The sequence below is a fragment of the Mus caroli genome, chromosome 9 (genome assembly GCF_900094665.2).
Source record: "Mus caroli chromosome 9, CAROLI_EIJ_v1.1, whole genome shotgun sequence".
Classification (NCBI taxonomy): domain Eukaryota; kingdom Metazoa; phylum Chordata; class Mammalia; order Rodentia; family Muridae; genus Mus; species Mus caroli.
The window spans coordinates 114,460,361-114,481,796 of NC_034578.1; the positions used below are offsets into that span (position 1 = coordinate 114,460,361).

The 21,436-nt window shown below is 53.6% G+C and overlaps 1 protein-coding gene across 5 annotated transcripts; it reads left to right on the plus strand.

The window, feature by feature from the left end:
- The first annotated feature begins 1,544 nt into the window (after positions 1-1,544).
- Positions 1,545-21,287, plus strand: Vill (villin like). Of its 5 annotated transcripts, none has more exons than XM_029481593.1 (20): positions 1,545-1,657; positions 6,414-6,485; positions 6,636-6,710; positions 6,933-7,138; positions 9,698-9,806; positions 10,854-10,964; positions 11,254-11,453; positions 11,800-11,878; positions 11,964-12,062; positions 12,606-12,741; positions 12,959-13,059; positions 14,785-14,922; positions 15,321-15,479; positions 16,148-16,327; positions 16,870-17,015; positions 17,778-17,922; positions 19,867-20,052; positions 20,263-20,334; positions 20,609-20,800; positions 21,095-21,287. In XM_029481593.1, the coding sequence occupies exons 2-20, from the start codon at positions 6,420-6,422 to the stop codon at positions 21,206-21,208; spliced, it is 2,514 nt and encodes an 837-aa protein (XP_029337453.1). In that variant the 5' UTR covers positions 1,545-1,657; positions 6,414-6,419; the 3' UTR covers positions 21,209-21,287. The 5 variants fall into 5 exon arrangements, with proteins under 5 accessions (XP_029337453.1, XP_021027054.1, XP_021027056.1 ...); XM_021171395.2 differs by having other exon boundaries at positions 1,546-1,657; positions 20,543-20,800; XM_021171397.2 differs by having other exon boundaries at positions 1,546-1,657; positions 6,419-6,485; positions 20,543-20,800.
- Positions 21,288-21,436: the final 149 nt, after the last annotated feature.

Genomic DNA, 21,436 nt, shown 5'->3' on the forward strand with positions numbered 1-21,436 from the left:
CTCTCTCTCTCTCTCTCTCTCTCTCTCTCTCTCTCTCACACACACACACACACACACACACACACACACACACACAGAGTAATAAATAAATAAATCCAAGAACAACAAAAAAGTAATCCAAGTCCCTCTGGCGGCTGTGAGAAGGAAGATGCAGGACCAGGGAGGCCATGACAGAGGGTGACTCATGCCACCAACTGGCTGAAGCTGGCTCCCAGAGCAGGGCAGTATGCAGGAAGCAATGTGACTACCCAGTCCAGTCCAGGGAGAAGACCATGTTTAGGTGGGGGGACAGGGGATGAGAGAGGGGAAGAGGCTGGGAAACCAGGGGTCTTTCACCCTTGGGCCTGGAACTTGCAAGTAAAGTGGACAATGGAGAGGGACTGAGGCCTGGGCTATGTACACGCTGACCCTTAGAGACCCCGAGGAGACAGATGGAGAGAGAAGAAGGGGAAGGTGTTACTGGAACCAGCCAACACTGACCACACGGAAGTGAGAGAACCGAGTCCAGTAGATTGGGAAAGGGGAAAGGGGAAAGGGGATGGAGACACGGGATATGGGGACAGGGGACAGGTGACTGAGAGCACAGAGGAAGCCCAACACTCTCTACTGTGAGCCAGACACAGGACTAACCAAGTTCCTTGTGACACAGGCATCCTTCACACACAGCTAACCCACAACCGTGTCTCTTGCATATGTCCATCTGTCCATCCCAACCCTCAGGAGGCTGAGGCAGGAGGATTGTGAGTTTCAGGACAGCTTGGGCTATACAGTGTAACACTGTCTGACCAAAACAAAGCAAAATAAAACACATACACACACTGACCACTGGGCACAGGCTGGCCCAGAGTTTCTGGAGTGTCTAGTCCTGAGCCATGAGACTTTGTAAGTGAAGAATCCGCTGCAGAGAGAGGTCTTGCATACTGTCTGCAGGCAGGATCTAGTGGGGTTGAAGGGAAGGCATGTGCTGGCTGACGCTGGCTGTGACTGAGGTCTGTGCTACGACAGGCAGGAGGTAAAGGAAAGTTGTGTCCCAGGCATTTCTGGAAGGCTCTATTTCCAGCGTCCTCCTATCCCACAATCAGGAGTAACAGAGGGGCAGCCAGGGTGTGGAAGGGATCTCCTTGCTGTAGACTCCACCGGCCTCTCCCACGATGGGTATCAGGCTCCCTGGGGACCACTGTGCTGGGCAGCCAGCCCGAGATGGGAGGTAGGGGTCAGAAATTCTGGGAGGCAGCCCCGGGCGTTTCCTCCACCTCCCAAAATGACCTTCATATCACTTGACTCACTATGGTGGTCTGAACCCCTAGATCCAAAAGGAGCCCAACCCGCGAGGGGGGGCGGTTGCCCATTTGAGCTCCCCAGTGAGAAATCGGTGTATCCCACAATCCACCTCAGCCTAGATCAGGCCTCCACCCCTAGCCTTCTCTGCCCAGTGGTACCGAAGAAGTAATCTACCAGGCCACGGGAAGGGGGCTGGCTCCCAGACGGCTTGGTCAATATTTATTGACTGACTAACTCTGAATGCCCTGTCCACGCTGCACAGAGCACGGGGTGTGTCCTGCAAGGCGGGAGCTGGGATTGAGTTACAGTTCGGAGGGAGGGGCCTAGTGTTGCCCACAAGCTGAGTGAAGGAAGGTGCAGAGGCAGTTCCCAGAAGGTAGGCCTGGACTGGGGGTGGGGGTGGGGGACCCGGTAGAGGGGTTGCTGGGAACGCAGAGGGAAGGCATGGAGTTCCGGGGCTGGGGGTCATACAGCGGCTGAAGGCTGGTAGGGTTGAGGGCAGCCCCACGGTGAGAACGCTTGGCTCTCTGCGCGTGGGTGGAGGACGACCACTGTGGCCAGGTAGCGTGAGAGGAAGAAGCGGCGGCGAGTTTTGCGTGGGTGGGCTCTCTGTCACCTCCAGAGTCAGTTCGCCTGACTCACGACCCTCCAGCAGGCTATGCCCTCCCTTCCTGGAAGTTAAGCAAAGGAATCTCGAGGTCTACCCTCAAGTACACCTTGTACAGGAGGAGGGGTCGGCTGGACGGGAAAAGGGTCACCTGAAGGAAGGCGACAAGCGACAAGATAAGCGGCCTGGCCGCCAAGGAGACTGGGACCCCCCCCCCCTGCACAGTGGGTTAGAGCCCCTGCGGGGAGGGGCAGAGAGGAAGCCAGTGTCTGGGAGAAAGGAACTCCCCGAAAAGGAAAGAACGCCCTGGGAAATGAGAGGGCTTCTAGGAGGGCAGGAGGGGGGAGATGGGGTCCACATGGGGGAGGTACTGGTAAAAGGGGACACACATGGGCTGGGGCTCTCGTGAGCCACGGGTGACTCTGTGGGAAGAGAAGAAACCTCTAGTGGGAGGGGAGGGAACGCAGTGTAAGAGGAGTAAAGACACCCCATACTTTAAAGTTCTCTCGCCTCCTCTAGCAAGAGGGATGGGGGCTCAGCTCCAGTCCGACTCTCCAGGCTGTGGGTTTTGGGGCTCCTTCCCAGCCACCCCTGGGCCGCTGCTGCCCCTCTCTGAGAAGCCAGGTTAGACACTGCTTCCAGCTGCCAATATGCCCTCCTCTTTCTCTGTGGCCCTGAAGTTGGACGGTGTCCTTCCCACTCCACTGTGGCCCTTAGAGCTACCTGGCCACTACCTTCTGACTCTGTGCCTCAGGTCTCTGTCTGTCTGGGTCCCTAATCATTCTCCTGTAGCTGGTTTGGCATATAGACTCAGTGTTCTTGCTGAAGGGTCCTGTTGCAAGTCACTGTACCCACCATGGTGTGCCATGTTCTCTGTTGCTGGAAAGGACCATTGTGTGACCACTGTGCCCATCCATCATGTATGTCATTGTCACACAATGACCTCAACTAGAGGTGCTGCTGGCACTCCTGGTGACTCCCTCGGTCAATCAACAACTATCTATGGACTCCTTCTGCTCCATGTCGGGAGAGCCATGCTAACAGCACACAGGTTCTCCCATGAAGTCCCCAGCCCACAGCCTCCTCTGCTGTGACTCAGTGTGGACAGTCCCCTGGCCCCACCCTCTTTCCAGGCCACCTTGTCCTGAGCCCAGCCCTCAGAGGCCCTAAACAAAGGAGTAAAGAATTCAGGCACCTGTGGCTCTGTAACTCTTACCTCGCCAAGTCCTCTCACGGTTACATGGGGCAGCGGGTCTGAGGGTGATCTTGCTATGGTAGAGCAGAGCTGGATGTTCAAATTAAGAAAAGGAAGTCAGTCACCACTGCACCAGGGCCACCCACTCAGGAGACTCAGAACCCAGTGACTGTGTCTGCTTAGCGAGCTGCCAGGACTTCAGTTAGATGTGGGAAGTTGCATTGAGGAAAAATAAAATACTTCAACTACACACCCATCCAACTCATGGCTGCTTGCGGTTTCCAAAGGGCTGGACAGTGAAGAGATAACAGATAGTGATAACAGAATGAACCCTGTCCCATCCCCGTGGCTCCCTGTACCCCGTCCGTACAGTCCCCCTGCACCCTGACCCCATACCCTCTGTACCCCATCCCCACAGCTCCCCACAGTCCCCTGCACCCTGACCCCATACCCCCTGTACCCCATCCCCACAGCTCCCCACAGCCCCCTGCACCCCAACCCCACACTCAGAATTTCAGAGCAAAGAATTTGCAGAGCCTGTGTATAGAGTTCAGCCATCTTTCAAGGCTGGATCAGGAAGGCCTATGATTCATTGACCCAACCATCTCGGGTCACCCGAGTCTGTCGCCTGCTGCAGAATCCATCACAGTCCTATGCAGTCTCTGTCCTGAGTTGACAGAGCTTTTGTCTTGTTTGTAGCACCTGTGGAGCAGGTACCAGTTTTCAATCTAGCTCTCTCTCAACAGTGCCTGCCCCCTGCCCCCCACTGCCCATTGTATGAGATTTGCTTTTATTCCAGGTGCTGACGCGCAGAGCAGACAGCACCTCTGTCTAGGCGTCTGCAAAGCTTTGTCTGCTTATGGTGCCTGTCCCTGTCTAGGGACAATGCCCCCCTCCATGCTAATGTCATCAGAACTTTGTGGGTCAGATCCTAGATCTTAATCGCTGACAGACCTGCAAGCTGCACTTAGTCAACCATGCTCACTACACTAACCATGGACACCCAAGCTCACCACACTAACCATGGACACCCAAGCTCACCACACTAACTAACCAAGCACACAATAATGAAAAGCATAAAAAGGAAATGTGACCGATGTGGCCACACTGAGAAAAAAAAAAAAAACAAATAGTGCAGTGAGCCCCACCCTGAGTCCTGCTGCGAGGTTGAGGGTTAAAAGGAGGACTCAGGTTTGCATAACTGAGCAGCCCTACTCAAAGCGTGGTCCTGCCCATCACTGACCCAGGTGGTCCTGCAAGGTGGCCTCACATTGTCAGAGCTGTGTGAAAGCTCTCTTTGGGAGACAGACTCTTCCTCCAGCCATTTCCAGGGCTTCAGCCTTCCCTTCCCTCCAGAATGAAATTCCTGAGGACTCGCCAACTGGGAGGGGATAGCCATCATAGGGTGGGACACAAAGCACCTCTCTGGAATACCTTTCCTCATTGCAGGATGGTTATGACCGGATCGCAGAACCTCCTCCCGCTTTGCACAGCCTATGTGAATTTACCTGGGTACCTGGGTAGCCAGTCTTTCAGTTTGTCCCAATGGAGAGTTTCTCACCGGAAGGGGGTTGCATTTGTCTGGGAACATCCACGTGTCTCTGTAGACCTCATTCCTGTTTGCAGTCTCTACTTGTCTGTATGCTCCTGTTTGCTTGTGGACCTGTGTACAGGGCCCATCCCTACTGACAAAGCCTTGACTGACTCCAAACTGACCTATATGGCCAGCCCTTATTTGCAGGACCTGGGGTTCCTCACAGAACCTAGCCTTGCTTCATAATCCTGCGTGTGTCTGGAGGGAATGTACTTGCACACAGCACTGGCTTCCCTGTGGCTCAACCCACAGCTTCATACCTCTCTGGAAAAGAATACTGTTGACAGACCCAGTCTATAGAGGAGCCTCTACAGGCTTACACAGCTTCTACGCTTCTGCAAGCTCCCTGATCCCGACTGCGGGACTTGGTTCTTTACAGATTCCCAAAGCTCTTTGCAAAGCCTGCTACTCTTTCCCCTACCTGTTCCCAGCTCCCTGTCTGGGGCATTTAGTCTGTTTGTCTACAGAACTTTTCCAGGTTTTAATTGCCTGCCTCTGTCTGTCTAGGGGGCCTTTTTGTGGTGGCTCCCTCCTGCAGAGCCTTGCGTATTGATGTGCTTGTCCGTAGCTTCAGACTCTGCCCTTTAACAGAGTCCTTTCTTAGCCACATTAGCCCGGCCTTTCCCATGCAGAGCTCCTCGGTACCCACAGAACCCACAGTACCCACACCTGTTTGCAGAACCTCTTTCTCGGCTTCCAGTCTTTGCTTATTTGCCAGGCCTATCTGACCTTCCTTGGGTAGTGCCTGGGTCTCTCCACAGCTCTCTTTGTGTATATGGATGCTATCCTTGTATACATGAAAGGTCCCTGTTTGGAGAACTCATCTCTCTCTGGGGCCCTTGAGTTGTACGATGCTTCATCAACCTATGGAAGACATGCCGTTTGTATGGCCCCACCGCCATAGCCCGCAGCACTGTGCAGACCCTGTGTCTATTTATATACTGTTTCCAACTTTGTCAGACCTTTGTGTAGTTGCTGCCCTTAGGGTCAGAACCTGTCTGTCTGTACACCATTGAACCCCATTTCAAGAGTTCACCTCCTTTTGCAGGGTCTGCCCCTGCTGACTGGATTGGTTCCTTCTATAAGAGTCTAACTTAGCACTATCTGCAGTGACTGTCCCTGAGTCTGCAGGCCTTGGGTCTGTCTAGAATCTATTCGCATGTTTCTTTTCTCCTTTTGATTTTTGAGACAAGGTCTCCTGTAACCCTCAACTCTACTCTATAGCCGAGAACGACCTTGAATCTCTCATCCCCCTGCCTCCACCTCCTGGGTGCTGGGATTAAAGCCATGCACCACCACGGCAAGTTCTATGCGGTGCTGGGGGTCAAACCCAGTGCTTTATGCATGCCAGGCAAGTATTCTAACAACTGAACTATACCGCCAGCCCTTTGTGGCCAGTTTCTAACTCTGTCTAAAATGTTGCTACTAATGGAAGAGCCGCTCCTGGCCAGAGAGCTCAGCCTGTAGTAAGAGTTTTCCCACAGACGAACCAGGTCTCTGTATGCCCATCTAATGTGCCAGGTCTATGTATGCCCATCTACTGTGCCTGTCCTGGTTTGATGAAGTTGCACATTTAGTGACAATTACGTCCTATAATGAAGGCACTTTGGAGAGCTTTGGGTGTCAGGGAGAATTCTCACTTGGAGCCTATAGCACAGGTGGCCAGAGGCTGACCTCCAACCTGTGAACTCTGAACTCTGGCTCTCATCCTTTGTATCTCCATTCCTCCTGCCTAGCCCAGGATGAACATCAACCAGGACCTCCCAGCCATCGACAGCCACAGAGCCTTGCAAATATGGATTACTGAGGTGAGGGGCAAGACCAGATGGCACAGCCTGTGACATGGAAAAGTGTCACTAGCCTCTCCCGTCTCCCATCTAGAGTTCTCTCCTTTACCCTCCACCTGGAAGTCATAGGGAGAGGCCTCTGACTTGTTACTTGGCAATCTCTTCTCTCAGAACCTAAAGATGCTGCCATTGCCTGAAAGGGCTCATGGGAATTTCTTTGAAGAATGCTGCTATGTCGTCCTCCATGTGAGTCACCTGGGAGTCTTTTTTAGAGGTCCAGAGCTGAAGAAACCCAGGCCTAGAAATAAACGCTATCCTGAGAAGATCAAAAGCCCCCACATCACATGCCACCCACAAGGGGCTGCTGCCCTGAGGCCTTCCAGTCCCCAGTTCCCCTCATAGCCTTCATCCAAGTGCCTTCCCATGGGTCCCCTTCCCTCTCCATATCTACAAATGCCTGGACCCTAGGTCCCTCAGAGTCCAAAAGATACCCAGGGAGGATCCAGTGACCTGCACTACTGGATTGGAAAGGATGCCAGCGCAGAGGCCCGGGAGGCTGCGGTCTCCTTTGTGCAACGTCTGCAGGAGGACCTAGGAGACCAGACTGTGCTGCACCGAGAGTCACAGGGCCACGAGTCCGACTGCTTCCACAGCTATTTCCACTCTGGAGTCATGTGAGTGCTGAGAGAGAGGAGGGCATTGTCAGATCCTGTGGTGAGGGCACCACCAGCCACCCTAGGAAAGTGGTTTTTCATTGGCTGAATGGTGTACTTGTGTGTGTGTGTGTGCACACACCTATGTGCACTTTAAGATAGGTGCACTCACACCCATTCCACCCATCTTAAGCACACAATTCATTGGTTTCAGATACACACAACCAGTGCCACCATCAGCTGAAAAACACTTCATCACCCTGAAAAGCCCCATGCTTCCAGGCAGCCTCGTTCCAGGTCCTTCCTGTCCCCTCCTCCCTGCCAGAGGCAGCGACTGCTCTGCTTTCTGTCTATATATATTGGCCCATTCTGAACTTGTTCTGTAAGTGGAACCACACAGAAAGTGAACTTTTGTGACTCATATGTTTTCATTTTGTCTTAATCTTCCCCTCCCCTCCTCTTCCTCCTTCTTTTCCTTTTCCTCCCCTCCTCTTCCTCCTTCTTTTCCTCCTCCCCGCTCTTCTTCCTCCCCCTCCGTGTCCTCCTTGTCCTCTTCCTCCTCCTCTTCCTCTTTCTCTTCCTCCTTTACTTCCTCTTTCTCTTCCTCCTTTACTTCCTCCTCCTCTTTCTCTTCCTCCTTTACTTCCTCCTCCTCTTTCTCTTCCTCCTTTACTTCCTCCTCCTCTTTCTCTTCCTCCTTTACTTCCTCCTCCTCTTTCTCTTCCTCCTTTACTTCCTCCTCCTCTTTCTCTTCCTCCTTTACTTCCTCCTCCTCTTTCTCTTCCTCCTTTACTTCCTCCTCCTCTTTCTCTTCCTCCTTTACTTCCTCCTCCTCTTTCTCTTCCTCCTTTACTTCCTCCTCCTCTTTCTCTTCCTCCTTTACTTCCTCCTCCTCTTACTCTTCCTCCTCCTCCCCTCTTCTTCCCCCTTCTTTTCTCTTCCTCTTCCTCCCCCTCTCACTCCTCCTCCTCTTCTTCTTCTCTTCCTCCTCCTCTTCCTCCTTCTCTTCCTCTTCCTCCTTCTCTTCCTCCTTCTCTTCCTCCCCCTTCTTGTCCTCCTTCTCTTCCTTCCCCTCCTCCTTCCCTTCCTCCCCCTTTTCCTTCTCTTCCTCTTTCTCCCCCTCCCCCTCCTCTTCCTCCTCTCCCTCCTCTCCCTCCCCCTCCTCTTCCTCCCCTTTCCTCCTCCCCTCCCTTCCTCCTCCCCCTCCTCCTCTCCTCTCTTCTCCCCCCCCTTTCCCTCCTCCTGTTCCTCTTCCTGTTAGGAACAGGATGGATCCCAGAGCCTTGCCCACATGGCAGGCGAGCCCTCAACCCTGAGCTTCATCCTTGTTGGTCCTGTTTATCCATGCTGTGACACGCATTAGTACCTGGCTTCATTCCCTGTGGAATGATATTCCATCCTATGAATCCGCCGTATTTTGTCAGAGTAACACCTAGTGGACATGTGCATTGCTTCCACTCTGGGGCCACTAGGAATGCTATCAACAGTCCTACTGTGGATGTTTGCAGGGCAACTGTTGTCCTTGGTCTCAGTTTGTACACGGGCATGGCCATCAGGTTAGCCAGAGCTTGCTTTGTTTGTCACGCTGGTAGAAGTGTCTTCTACTTTCTCATCAAACGTTCTTTTAAACTGTCACATTTTGAGATTGACAATAGTTAACCTGATTGCCAAGACATTTTTTTTTTTGCAAATGTACAACAATTTCTTTATTCATCTTTCAGTTGAGGGACATCTAGGTTGTCCAGTTTCTTTCTTTTTTTTAATTTTTAATATTTTTTATTACATATTTTCCTCAATTACATTTCCAATGCTATCCCAAAAGTCCCCCATACCCCCCCAATTCCCTACCCACCCATTCCCATTCTTTTGGCCCTGGCATTCCCCTATATTGGGGCATATAAAGTTTGCAAGTCCAATGGGCCTCTCTTTCCANTGATGGCNNACTAGGCCATCTTTCGATACATATGCAGCTAGAGACAAGAGCTCCGGGGTACTGGTTAGTTCATCATGTTGTTCCAACTATAGGGTTGCAGATCCCTTTAGNTCCTTGGGTACTTTCTCTAGCTTCTCCATCGGGAGCCCTGTGATACATCCAATAGCTGACTGTGAACATCCACTCCTGTGTTTGCTAGGCCCCGGCATGCCAAGACATTTTTGTTTCATATCGCTGAGTAGAATATTTGTGTGTAGTGCAGACAAGTCTGTGTGTATATGCAAAAACACATGCCACCCCATATGTGCAAGACCACATACCTACCTCCCCATGCATGTTGATCTATAGATGGGCATGCATACCTGAATATTCATATCCACCACACAGACATGCTCTTCCATGTGCTAGCATTTAGACTCATCTGGGGAAAGTATGTCTTAAATCCCCCAACATACCACAGTCTACACAGTTCTACATGCTAATTAGCACCACACATTTGTGTCTCATGTATGTATGTACTCATGCATACATGTGCTCACATGTACTACACAGACATGTGTGATCCTCACACATACACACACACACATGCTCACTCCCACACCTGTCTCTGCAGGAGGTAAGCTTTCTCTTCCCTGTCCCTTCCTCAGCTACAGGAAGGGAGGCAGAGACTCCGCTCTCAAGCTTGCGGAGACCAACATGTACAATGTCCAGCGACTGCTTCACATCAGGGGAAGGAAGCACGTGTCTGCCACTGAGGTAGGGCAACCAGGGACACGGACTGACCTCCAGACTCCAGGCTAATTATCCCGAAGTAGAGAAGGCAGGAGTTGGCGGGAAGTATGGGGAGCAATGAGCTAGAGCTCCCCAGATGGCCCGCCTCACGAGGAGGCACAAGGCAGCCCCACCTCTGTCCCCTGCTGTCTCTTTCCTAGTGCTCATGTCTCATGGGTGCTTTAAGAACTTGGGAACGAGGCAGATGTGCTGGGTCCTTGTAAGCAGCAGGCTGGGAGTGTGTGGAGCCTCGCTCTTGGCCACACATCCTTCCTCCTCAGGCATAGGCACCCACCCCGGCCACCCTGGCCCCCTCCGAGTGCCCTTTCATAAATCAACACAAAGCACCCTATACCTGCACGCACCTGGAAATTAACTGTGGCACAGGACATTCTGCTGCTAGGCAGCCAGCATTTGAGGCAGCGAAGAGTCATCTACAGTGTGGCTGGTGACCCTGAAGTTGTACATTTACAGCCAACAAGGCTTAAGGCAGCTCCGTGGTGCAAGGCCCTTGCCGGACTTTGCACCATCATTCCCACAGCTCACATGGACATGGACATTTAGACTGTTTGGGGTTTTTCTCTTTTGCCATTGAGATTTTTTAGGGTGTCCTCCAGATGTGTTTGCTTCAACAACTGTTCGTATGCTCTTTTGCACACTGTCACCACACTTACACACGGTCACCACGAGCATACGCTGTTATTCAGACGTGATGTGTCCCATACAGATAGATATGCACGTTCATACAGAGATAAACAATTACTCACTTCTGGATAACCACATGGAAGGTCATGTGTGGTTACACACACACACACACACATGCACATGTGCACACACACAAACACACAGCTGCACACAGCCTCGTGCATACAAATGACATGTCCTGCCTTGCTCTCTCTCTCCCCTCCTCCTCCTCTTTTGTCCCCTTCCCTCCCCCTGCCTTGCCCCCTCCCCTGCCCTGTTCCCCCCCCTTCCCACGGTGCTGGTGGTCTGACACCTTTCCCTTCCACCTCTCTCTCCTGTCTCTGGAAGGTGGCCTTGTCCTGGAACAGCTTTAACAAGGGGGACATCTTCCTGTTGGACCTGGGCAAGGTGATGATCCAGTGGAATGGACCCAAAGCCAGCATTTCTGAGAAAGCACGGGTCAGTGTCTGCCTCCGGGACTGGGAGTACAGGGCTTGGGGAGAGGTAACCTCTAAGTGTTCATCATCTGGCCCCCAAGAGAGGTAGCTGGGCTCTCATCTACTAGATACAGGCTAGGTTCAGATACCCCACTGGTGATGTCCCTGGGGGGCACTAGAATGGCATGACACCAGCTCTCCTGTCCCTCCCCCTGTGCCTATGGGCACCAAGCAGTGACAGGAAGGACCTGGGCTGTGTGGAACCAGGTGCCACTCCCAGGAAGTCTTAACTACCAGCTTCTCTCCTGCAGGCGCTGACCCTGACTTGCAGCCTCAGAGACAGGGAGCGAGGTGGCCGTGCCCAAATTGCTGTGGTAGATTCGGAGAATGAAGCCACCAACCTTCTGCGCATCATGGAGGCTGTGCTGGGCTGCAGATCAGGCAGCCTGTATCCCTCTGTACCCAGCAACAGTGTTAGCCAGCTACAAAAGGCCAACGTCCGCCTCTACCAGTGAGCAGAACTGGGGGAGGGAGGGCACAGGGAGAGTGAGGGTCACAGCTGTGTGTCTGTCCTTACTGAAATAACAGGTCCTCTACAAAAGCTTCCAGTAAAAGCCTGTGGGTCTCTGGGGTAGGTCATGTGCAGTGTTGGGCCTGCATGATATGCACTCTTGCATGGCATGTGGTAGCATTGATGAGAAAAGCCCATAGCAGAGATGGGGAGACTGAGGCCCTGTGAAGAGCCACCTAAACCCCACTACCTAAGTCTCCAGGAGACTAGAGGAGGTCAGGGGCGCTGGGATGGCACCAGGCCAAGGAGAGACTAGCCGTCCACATCTGGATACATGTCCCCCCAGTGTCTGTGAGAAGGGGACAGACCTGGTGGTCCAGGAACTGGCGACCCACCCACTGACCCAGGACCTCCTGCAAGAGGACGTAAGGAAAGCCTGGCCCAGTACCCTACCCATCCCTATCTCCTGGCCCCAGCCCCTGCCAACCAGACTCACAACCTTTTTCCTAGGGTTGCTATCTCCTGGACCAGGGTGGCTTCAAGATCTACATGTGGCAAGGACGAAAGTCCAGCCCCCAGGAGAAGAAGGCTGCCCTCAGCAGGGCTGTGGTGAGGTCCTGGGACCCTTCAGGGAGGCAGCCTGTGGTCAGAGCTGGCATAGGATAGCCTGCAGGAGGCATAGGGAGGTGGGTCTAAGGGATAAACTGGAACTCCCTTGGAACATCTTTATCTTGGGGTCTCCAAGAAGAGGGACCCTTGTCTTGGGGTCAGAAAGTGAGTGTGTCTGCCCTGGAAACCTTGATCAGGAAGGAAGGTATCTAACACAAAAAGCACCATGTGTGCAGGACTAGCCTTGCCTTGAGGCCTGAGAGCCTTCTGCCTTGGGGGTGGGGGCAGAGGAAGTTTGTGAGACTGTAGGGTTTGTCATGGCCAGCCCTTCACCAGGCTTGGATTGAGGAGTCCCTGTCTTCCCTCGGGGGGCCTCGGGAGAGTCAGACAGTGCAGGAGCCAGCTTGTTAAATGGGTCACAAGTTTGGTTAATTAACTCAGTTCAGAGCTTGGGCGTCCTTGTGGCCACGGTTGGGGGTGTCTCTGGGGGTGGAGCACAGCCAAGGGCCTTTGAGCCTCAGGCCTGACAGAACTGTGTCCCAGGGCTTCATCCAGGCCAAGGGTTACCCGAACTACACCAATGTGGAGGTGGTGAACGACGGAGCAGAGTCCACAGCTTTCCAACAGCTCTTCTGGTCTTGGTCGAAGGAGCTAGATAGGAAAAAACACCCAGAGAAGAGTGAGCAAGAGGAGGGGCACGGGCGCGGGGGTGGAGCCTGGGGAATGGGCGGGACTTAGAAGGAGCGAGAGGCAAGAGGGAAGGGAACCAGGACTAGGAGAAGTGTCCCCCAAGGATGAGAAGGAAGAGGGTGTGTCTGAGACCCTGTGAGATGGGTGAGGAGTGATTCGGCCGGGTGGCCCTGAAGAACATCACTGACTCTCCGCTCCACATGCAGGTAAACTGGTGCAGGTAAACCTGGAGGTAGGCAAGCTTCACACCCAGCCTGAGCTCGCGGCCCAGCTCAGAATGGTGGACGATGGCTCTGGGAAGGTGGAGGTGAGGGCACTGGCTTGCGGGTGATGGTGTGTACACACAAGGATAGACTCTGCCTGGAGAACCGATGACTGGGGGTGGACTGGGGAGGGGGAGGGGCAGCCATGCCGGTAAACCCAACACTCTGTGGGAGGGACTATCGAGAGTTCGAGGCCAGTCTGAACTACAGGAGACACTGTCTCAACAAACTGAAATGACCCAGGCACGTGTACGTACCCATCCACACACAACCGGGCATATATTCAGGGAAATAGAAACATGCCTGCTCTCTCTCCAGCTGTCACACGAAGTCATCCAAATCACTCACATGCAATTTGACAACACCCAAACAATGGACCATGCCCTGTGGCCAACACAGGTGTGCAATCATACAAATCACAGCCTTAAGCACTCCTAGCCCCTAACACACTGTCACAAACCCCTCCTCTGACCCCAGACCAGTGTTCTAGAAGCTGAAGAGGCTGAGACTGACTTGCAAACATCGTGCAGTATTGGAGCACACACTGACATATAAGGCAGGTCCTTTCTTTCTCTCTGCTTTTAAATCCATAACATAGAGCAGAAATTATGGTCCGATCTCATCCCCAAGCTAATATGGGGATCCTATAAGACGGTGGAAATGAGACTGCTGTGTGCCTGGGGATGTGGGGGGTACTGGGGTGGGGGGGAGATGTAATTTCTCTAAGTAAGCAGAGGTCAGAGAAAGTAGAAGCTCTGCCTACATTTGTCCTTATGTGGACGGTGAGCAGGGGTGGGTGGGAAGAGATGGAGGAGGGAAGGGGGAGGGGAGGCAAGGCAAGGAGAGAGGAAGTCCCTGGTGAGGTGCTCAGTAAGTGCTGGTGAGGGACACGAGGTACTGTTTCCAGCCCCACTGAAGTACAGAGGGGTTGGTGCTGTGACCCCCTAGCTTACAGGAGGGAAGAACTGGGTCACACACCAACATGCACAGACCCCCAGCTTCTACCAGCTCTGTCTGGTTCTAAGGCTGAGGTGTGGCTCCCACAGTAACAAGACATCACTCGGACGAATGTGAGCAGGCGACACCATTTTCAGCATGTTGGCTTTATTAGACAGGTCTCATATACCCTAAGCTAGCCTCAAACTCACTGCACAGTCAAGGCCGGCCTTGAACTGCTGATCCCTCCTGCCTCTTCTCTCCTCCTTCCACAGGTGGAATCCCAGGTCTGGGAGGTGCTGGGAATTAACCCAGGACATTGCCACACTGCACCAGCATTCCACCACCCGGGCCACACCCCCAGCCTTGGATTTTATTTGTTTAGGAATTTTTCATTTTATTTGTGAATTTTGTTGATGACATTCTAAAGAAAAAAGAAAGTTTCCCTCCAGAGTGCCACAGCCTCCCTTTCAACCCTACTTCTGTTTCCTGGGCTGAGCAGAGAGCCTCTGAATGAGAAGAGGGTGCAGGGATACAGCTAGTGGGGTCTAGACTGAGATGGCCACGGCCAGCAACTGGATCCATCTTGTAGCCTCTCGCCCTCCTCCTGATTCTCCCAGGGACAGCATGCATGTCTGGGCTGAGAGCAGGCCAGCATGAGGTTGGTGAGGTCTGTGGGAGAAAGGGTCACTCAAAGGTCCGGTATGAAGCACAGACCTGGACAAGCTGCTTGCTGGCATAGATGAGCCAATGAATGCTTTCTGGCTTAGATGCAGGTGGGCAGGCTGCTGCAGGTAAGGTTCAACTATGCTCACGGGTCCCTTGCTCCTCAGGTGTGGTACATCCAGGACTTACAAAGACAGCCTGTAGATCCCAAGCACTATGGTCAATTGTGCTCAGGAAACTGCTACCTTGTCCTCTACACATACCAGAAACTGGGCTGTGTCCAGTACCTCCTGTACCTATGGCAGGTATGCCCCACTGCTGGTGACCAGATGCCTTCCAGTCCAAGAGCTAGAGAGTGGAGGAGGAGGGGGGAGGGAGAGGGGGAAGAAAAGGAGGAAGAGAAGGAGGAAGGGGAGGAAGATGAGGAGAAAGGGAAGGAGGAGGGGGAGGGGGGAGGAGAAGAGGAGGGGGAGGAGGATGAGAAGGAAGAAGAGAAGGAGGAAGGGGAGGAAGATGAGGAGAAAGGGAAGGAGGAAGGGAGGGGGGAGGAGAAGAGGAGGGGGAGGAGGATGAGAAGGAGGAAGAGAAGGAGGAGGGGGGAAGAGAAGGGGAGGAGGAGGGGAAGAGGAGGAAGAGGAGGAGATAGGAAAACCCTGGACACAACAAAGACCCCAAAACCATCATGTCCCCTTCCCTGTTGCAGGGCCACCAAAGCACTGTAGAAGACACCAAGGCCCTGAACTGCAGTGCTGAAGAGTTGGGTCTCATGCACCAGGGTGCACTGGTGCAGGGGCATGTGACCATGGGCAGTGAGCCTCCCCACTTCCTAGCCATCTTCCAGGGGCGGCTGGTGGTCTTCCAGGTAGAGCCCGTGTCAGACCTTTCATCCCTTCGACACAGGCTGGAGAGGGGCTCAGTGGGTAGAGGGCTTGCCTCGAAAGCTTGAGTGTGATCTCATCACCTTCCTACGATGCTGCCCGTGAGGGTGGGTGCTGTGAGCCTAGCTCCATGGATTCTTGGAGCTCGATGGCCAGTCTAGCCTAATTGGTGAGCTGCGGGCCAGTGAGAGACCTTTTCTCCAAGGAGGTGGACAGCATTCCAAAGGATGACATCTGATGTCCTGTGGTCCATGAGCACACACACGCACACGCATGCACACACACATTCATACACACATACACACGCACACACGTGCAGACATGCACACATTAATCAAAAAAACTATTTGACATAAGCCACTCACAGGAGGAAGGGTTCAATTTAGGTTCACCTCAGGGCTGCTGTCATCCCTGGCTGTGTTGAGTCCGTGCCTAGATGAGGCTGTGTACCATGGTGGCAGAACTGTGCTCTGGGCCCTCTGAGATGGGAGACAAGTCTAATTTGAAGGGGACTCTTTCACTGTCCTGCACACAGAGGACGGCAACAGTCCCCACTCAAAGGGCCAGGGGACAATGCTAGTTCGTTCACCACCAGGACAGGGAGGGGACCCCAGGAGCCTTTGACTCAGCCTGAGGCTATGCCTTCTTCTAGGGGAATGCAGGCAACAAAGGGGAGAGACCGCCAGTATCCGACACCAGGCTTTTCCACGTGCAAGGGACCGAGATCCACAACACCAGAACTATGGAGGTGCCGGCCCGTGCCTCCTCCCTCACTTCCAGTGACGTCTTCTTTCTGATCACAAGTCATGTTTGCTTTCTCTGGTTTGGGAAGGTACCAGTGACTTCCCCCTGGGAAGGTGGTGCTAGGCCAGAGATGGGTTCCCCTCTGCACAGATGCAGACTTAATCCACAGAGATGGTCCATTGGAGACGATGCTGTGGGTGGTGTGGAGTGGCCCAAGACCCTGATAGATCTGGAGAAGTTACGTAGTCACAAGTGGACTGGGGTTCCTCAGGGTAGGATAGCCTGGCTCTGGCTGCCTCCCTTCCTGCTTGGGGACTTACTAAGCCTCTCTGGGAAAAGGAGACCTCATCTAGTTTGCTTGATTTTTTTTGTTGTTGTTGTTGATGTTGTTGGTTTGTTTTCTTATGTTTAGCATAAACCACAGATGACTCCCCAAGCCTAGATTCTCTCAACCATGTTCTGAACCCAGATAGGGTTATGGGGTTACAGTTGGGGGACTGAAAGGGAGGTCCCATGCCCAGAGGTGCCTCCCTCTGCTCAGGTGCAGCTCCCCAGAGGACCCAGTGGATAGGACATGGATAGGACTGGAGGTGAAGGTCTGCAGAGCTTGACCCAGCTTCTGCTTGCCAGGGCTGTCATGGGGACCAACGTGAGATGGCGCGGACGGTGGTCACTGTCTTCCCAGGGAATAACAAGGAGACAGTGCTGGAGGGTCAGGAGCCTCTCTACTTCTGGGAAGCCCTCGGAGGCCGGGCCCCCTATCCCAGTAACAAGAGGTAACAGAATCAGGAGAATATGTTTATTCTGAGGAAGAACTGAGGCTGGAAGGTGAGCCCTCCTCTGGCCAGGTTTCTTAAGGACGTTCCCAGTGGAAGGTCACACAGAGATCTGGACTAAATCTGTGGGACTCTCAGTCCTCCTCCTGCAGGGGCCATGCGAGTCAAGCCCACCTTGCTGTTTCCAGCCCTGGGGTAACGTTAAGGGGAGCAGTGCCAGGGCTAACAGGGAGAAATGGTGCCCTCTGCTGGCAGAATCCACTCCCTGCATTGCCACTAAAGGTGATCCCTAACCAGCATGCGTAGGAGGTAAGAACAGAGTAAGAATTCAAGGAAGGAAGGAGCCCTGGACCCTGCCGCCCACCCAAGTCTCATTAGCTCCCAGCCTCGGTCCCCTCCTTCCATCCTGGACCTGAGGCCAGTTTCTGACTTAACTAAGTTTAGGGGACTCCCATTCTAGGGAGGGCAGGGCCTCCGTTCAGATGATTCACACTAGGCCAGGAGTCCCCCTCCCCAGTGCCAACGCTGATGACTTCATTCAGCAGCTGACAGGTTTTCGGTCACCATGCCCATTGAAGGAAAGGGACCCTGCCCTGGTCCTTAGCAGGTACTCCTAAAGGAAGTCAAGAGGTAGGTGGAGGTCAGAGGAAGGCCCAGGGCTCCTGTCCAAAAGAAGCTGCTTTCCCTGAGGTAGGGAGAGCACCCATGCCAAGGGCCAGTGTGGTCCAGACTGTGTCCCGTCACAGCCCCTCCTCCGGACAGGCTTCCCGAGGAGGTGTGGAGCATCCAGCCCCGACTGTTCGAGTGCTCCAGTCACGCAGGCTGCCTGGTCCTCACGGAAGTGCTGTTCTTTGGCCAAGAGGACTTGGACAAGTATGACATCATGTTACTAGACACCTGTCAGGAGGTAAAGCCGCCACTCCTGTTTGGCTGGGCTGAGAACGCAGGGTGTGCATCAGTGTGGTTGGGCGTGAAGGAGAATCTAGCCTGTGACTGATTGTTGCTGTGGACTCAGAATCCGGGTGTAATAGAGTCACGTTGTATGTGATTGTGACCTTGCGTGTTGTTTGTAATGCCGTGTGCCCCGTGATGCTGTGTGTGACTGAGGCTCTGCCTAGCTACACGGCACTGCAGGATGTGGAGGGTCTGACTGGGTAGCACAGGTGACTCTTTGAACCTGCACATTTGGGTAGCTACGGCTGTGGGTAACCAGACCATGCAAGCAGTTGTGCAGTCCAGTATAGTCCAGTACTAACAAGAACTGGCCACACCAGTTGTAACTGTGTGTGCACGTGTCTGTGTGAGAGGGAAAGGGGGAACATGGGGCTGGTTGTTGGTGTTACAGAGCAACTGCATTTGTGAGTCTGTAGAATTCTGTGAGCCTATGAGATGGTATACACGACCAGCCAGAAATTCGTGACAGGTAACAAAATGTGACGTGTCTATGTGCACACATTAGATGACAGTAACTGGCTGTGGTCAGCTATCTGGCTCTATGGCAACAGGCAATGCGTCTCTGCAGCTGTGATACTGTGCGCATGTCATTGTGTGTGGTCCTGTGTGCGTGTGTATGTGTGTGTGTGGTAGTGTGTGCCTGTGTATGTGAGTGTGTGTGTGGTAGTGTGTGACTGTGTGTGGTACTGTCTGTGTTGGGATAAGGTTGAGCCCTGAGGACATCTCAGAGGAAACCCAAGCCCAGACTCCACCCCTTCTCCCCCACTGCACAGCCCACCACATTGCCTAGTCAGCCCCTCTCTGACCAATCATCTCCCCTGACTCCACCCCCTTTCACACACACACACACACACACACACACACACACTACACAGCCAATCACATTGCCTAACCAGCCTCTCTCTGACCAATCATCTCCCCTGACTCCACCCCCTTTCACACACACACACACACACACACACACCACAGCCAATCACATTGCCTAACCAGCCTCTCTCTGACCAATCATCTCCCCTGACTCCACCCCCTTTCCCACACACACACACCACAGCCAATCACATTGCCTAACCAGCCTCTCTCTGACCAATCATCTCCCCTGACTCCACCCCCTTTCACACACACACACCACAGCCAATCACATTGCCTAACCAGCCTCTCTCTGATCAGTCTCCCCTGACTTCGTGAGCATGCCAGGCTCGTGGAGACCCTTGGCGCTGCCTAGCTCTTCACTTTCTCCTGAGACATATATGTGGCTTGCTCCCTCGTGAAGGCTCTGAGGGGGCAGAGATTGTTCTCAAGTATGTTTGTTTTAAGACAGTTTCGCTTAGCCCAGAATGGCCTCAAACTAACTATGTAACCCTGAACTTCTGATCTGAGTCCATCTCCCAAGTGCTGGGAATACAGACCTGGCCCACCCGCTCCTGTTTATGTGGTACTTGGGGTCTAGGGCTTTGCTAAGCAAGCACTTGAACTGAACAGTAGCCCCCACCCCTTTTTGAGGCAGAGAATCACACTATGCAGGCTAACCTCAAACTCTCTCTGTAGCCAAGGATTGCCTTGAACTGATTCTCCTGCCTCCACTTTGCCCGTGCCATCTGTCATTAAAGACATGTGCCACAATACCTGGCTTAGGGACTGAAGCCTGTGTTCTTTCTACCATTGAGTCTTTAGTACCAAGCACACGTTAGTGCTTCATACCTATTTATAGATTAGATACATGCAGGCATGCATGAATGCCTGTGACCTCAAGTGTTCATGGGTGTATGGACACCATAACGTGCTGGGTTCTTGGCCGTGCATATGCATGTGGACTTCTGAAGCCATCTGAGTTGGGAGGAGGTGGCTGTCACAAGCAGTCCCTCCACCTGTCCAAGCCCAGGCCTCTTCTGTGACCCAGATCTTCCTGTGGCTTGGGGAAGCTGCAGGTGAATGGAAGAAAGAAGCAGTGGCCTGGGGCCGTGAGTACCTGAGGACTCACCCAGCAGAGAGGAGCCTGGCCACACCCATCTTTGTGGTCAAGCAGGGCCATGAGCCAGCCACCTTTACTGGGTGGTTTGTCACCTGGGACCCCTACAAGTGGATGGTGAGACGTGATGCCCCACCTCTATCTTAATCTGGTATGTATGTGAGGGTGGGGGTGGCAGTGACCCTGGAAGAGGCCTCTCCTTGGCCAAGGACCTCCGATGAGTCAGGGGGAGGGGAACCTGATCTTGGGCTTTAGGCTCCTTCCTGGGTTTCAGGGGAGTTCCTTCCTTTGCCCCAGTCCTGATAACAGTCCAACTCTTGACCCCAGAACAGCCAGTCCTACGAGGAGATGGTGGGGAGCAGCCTGGGACCAGGATCTGCAATCTCTGAGATGACAGCAGTAAGTGTTGGACAGTTTCCCTGGCAGCCCCACAGGGGGGTCTGCGTTCAGACTGAAGGGAACAAGACACAGGTGTGAGGCGTAGGATCGAGGGCCCAGACTCAAAGATCGAGTAGTTCAGACAATGCTAAGAGGCCTGTGGGTTCAATGTGGTCTTGGTGGGTGCCTGTCCTCTCTCTCCTGGACCCTGAGGCTTCTCTCTGGACAGGAAGTCCATAACTTCCAGCTAACTCCACGGCTGAGTGATAACAAGGCAGGTCACCCGGCACTGCAGGCCTTCAAGGGTTCCCAGGACAGTCCAGAGAATGAGCTGGGGCTGGACCTCAGGGTGGATGGCGCAAACCCCAGCATGAACCACACCAGCAGCTGCAGTGACTCAATGGTCAATGGGAGCCTGCCCCGGGAAAGGCTGATGCACCAGGCACTGGAGGACCTGCCACCGGGTGTGGACCCGGCCCGTAAGGAGGTGGGTTCTAGACCTAACTGCACTGGAGGATCCCACGGGATACTGTCCCATAATGCACTCTGAGCAGACCGGAGTTTAGAATGAATGACACCTCCGGGATGGGACAAGAATCTGGGCTCCAGGAACTCCTATCCCTCCCCGCGCACTCCCACCCTCCTATTCCCATCCCTCCCCGCCCACTCTTACCCTTCCACCCCCATCCCTCTCCGCCCACCCTCCACCCCCATTCCTCCCTGCCCACTCTACCCTCCCACCCCCATCCCTCTCCACCCACTCCTACCCTCCCACCCCTAGTTCTATCTCTCAGACTCCGATTTCCAAGACATCTTCGGGAAATCCAAGGAGGAGTTCTACAGCATGGCCAAGTGGAAGCAGCAGCAAGAGAAAAAGAAACTGGGCTTCTTCTGATGTGGGGAACCCTGTGCCCCATACCCTGAAATTCCTCCTGGGGTAACTCCCACTTCCTAATAAAAGCCAGTGGCTGGCATCGGGTGTGGCACGTGTGCCTGTGTGCCTTCAAGCCCCACCATCTGGAGAGTCCCCTTCTCAGTGGCAGGGCCCTGTGGCACTCTGGGACACGGTCTTCCGTGGAAAGGATTCCTTCTGACTGCTTGCTTCACATGACCCCATGACGGT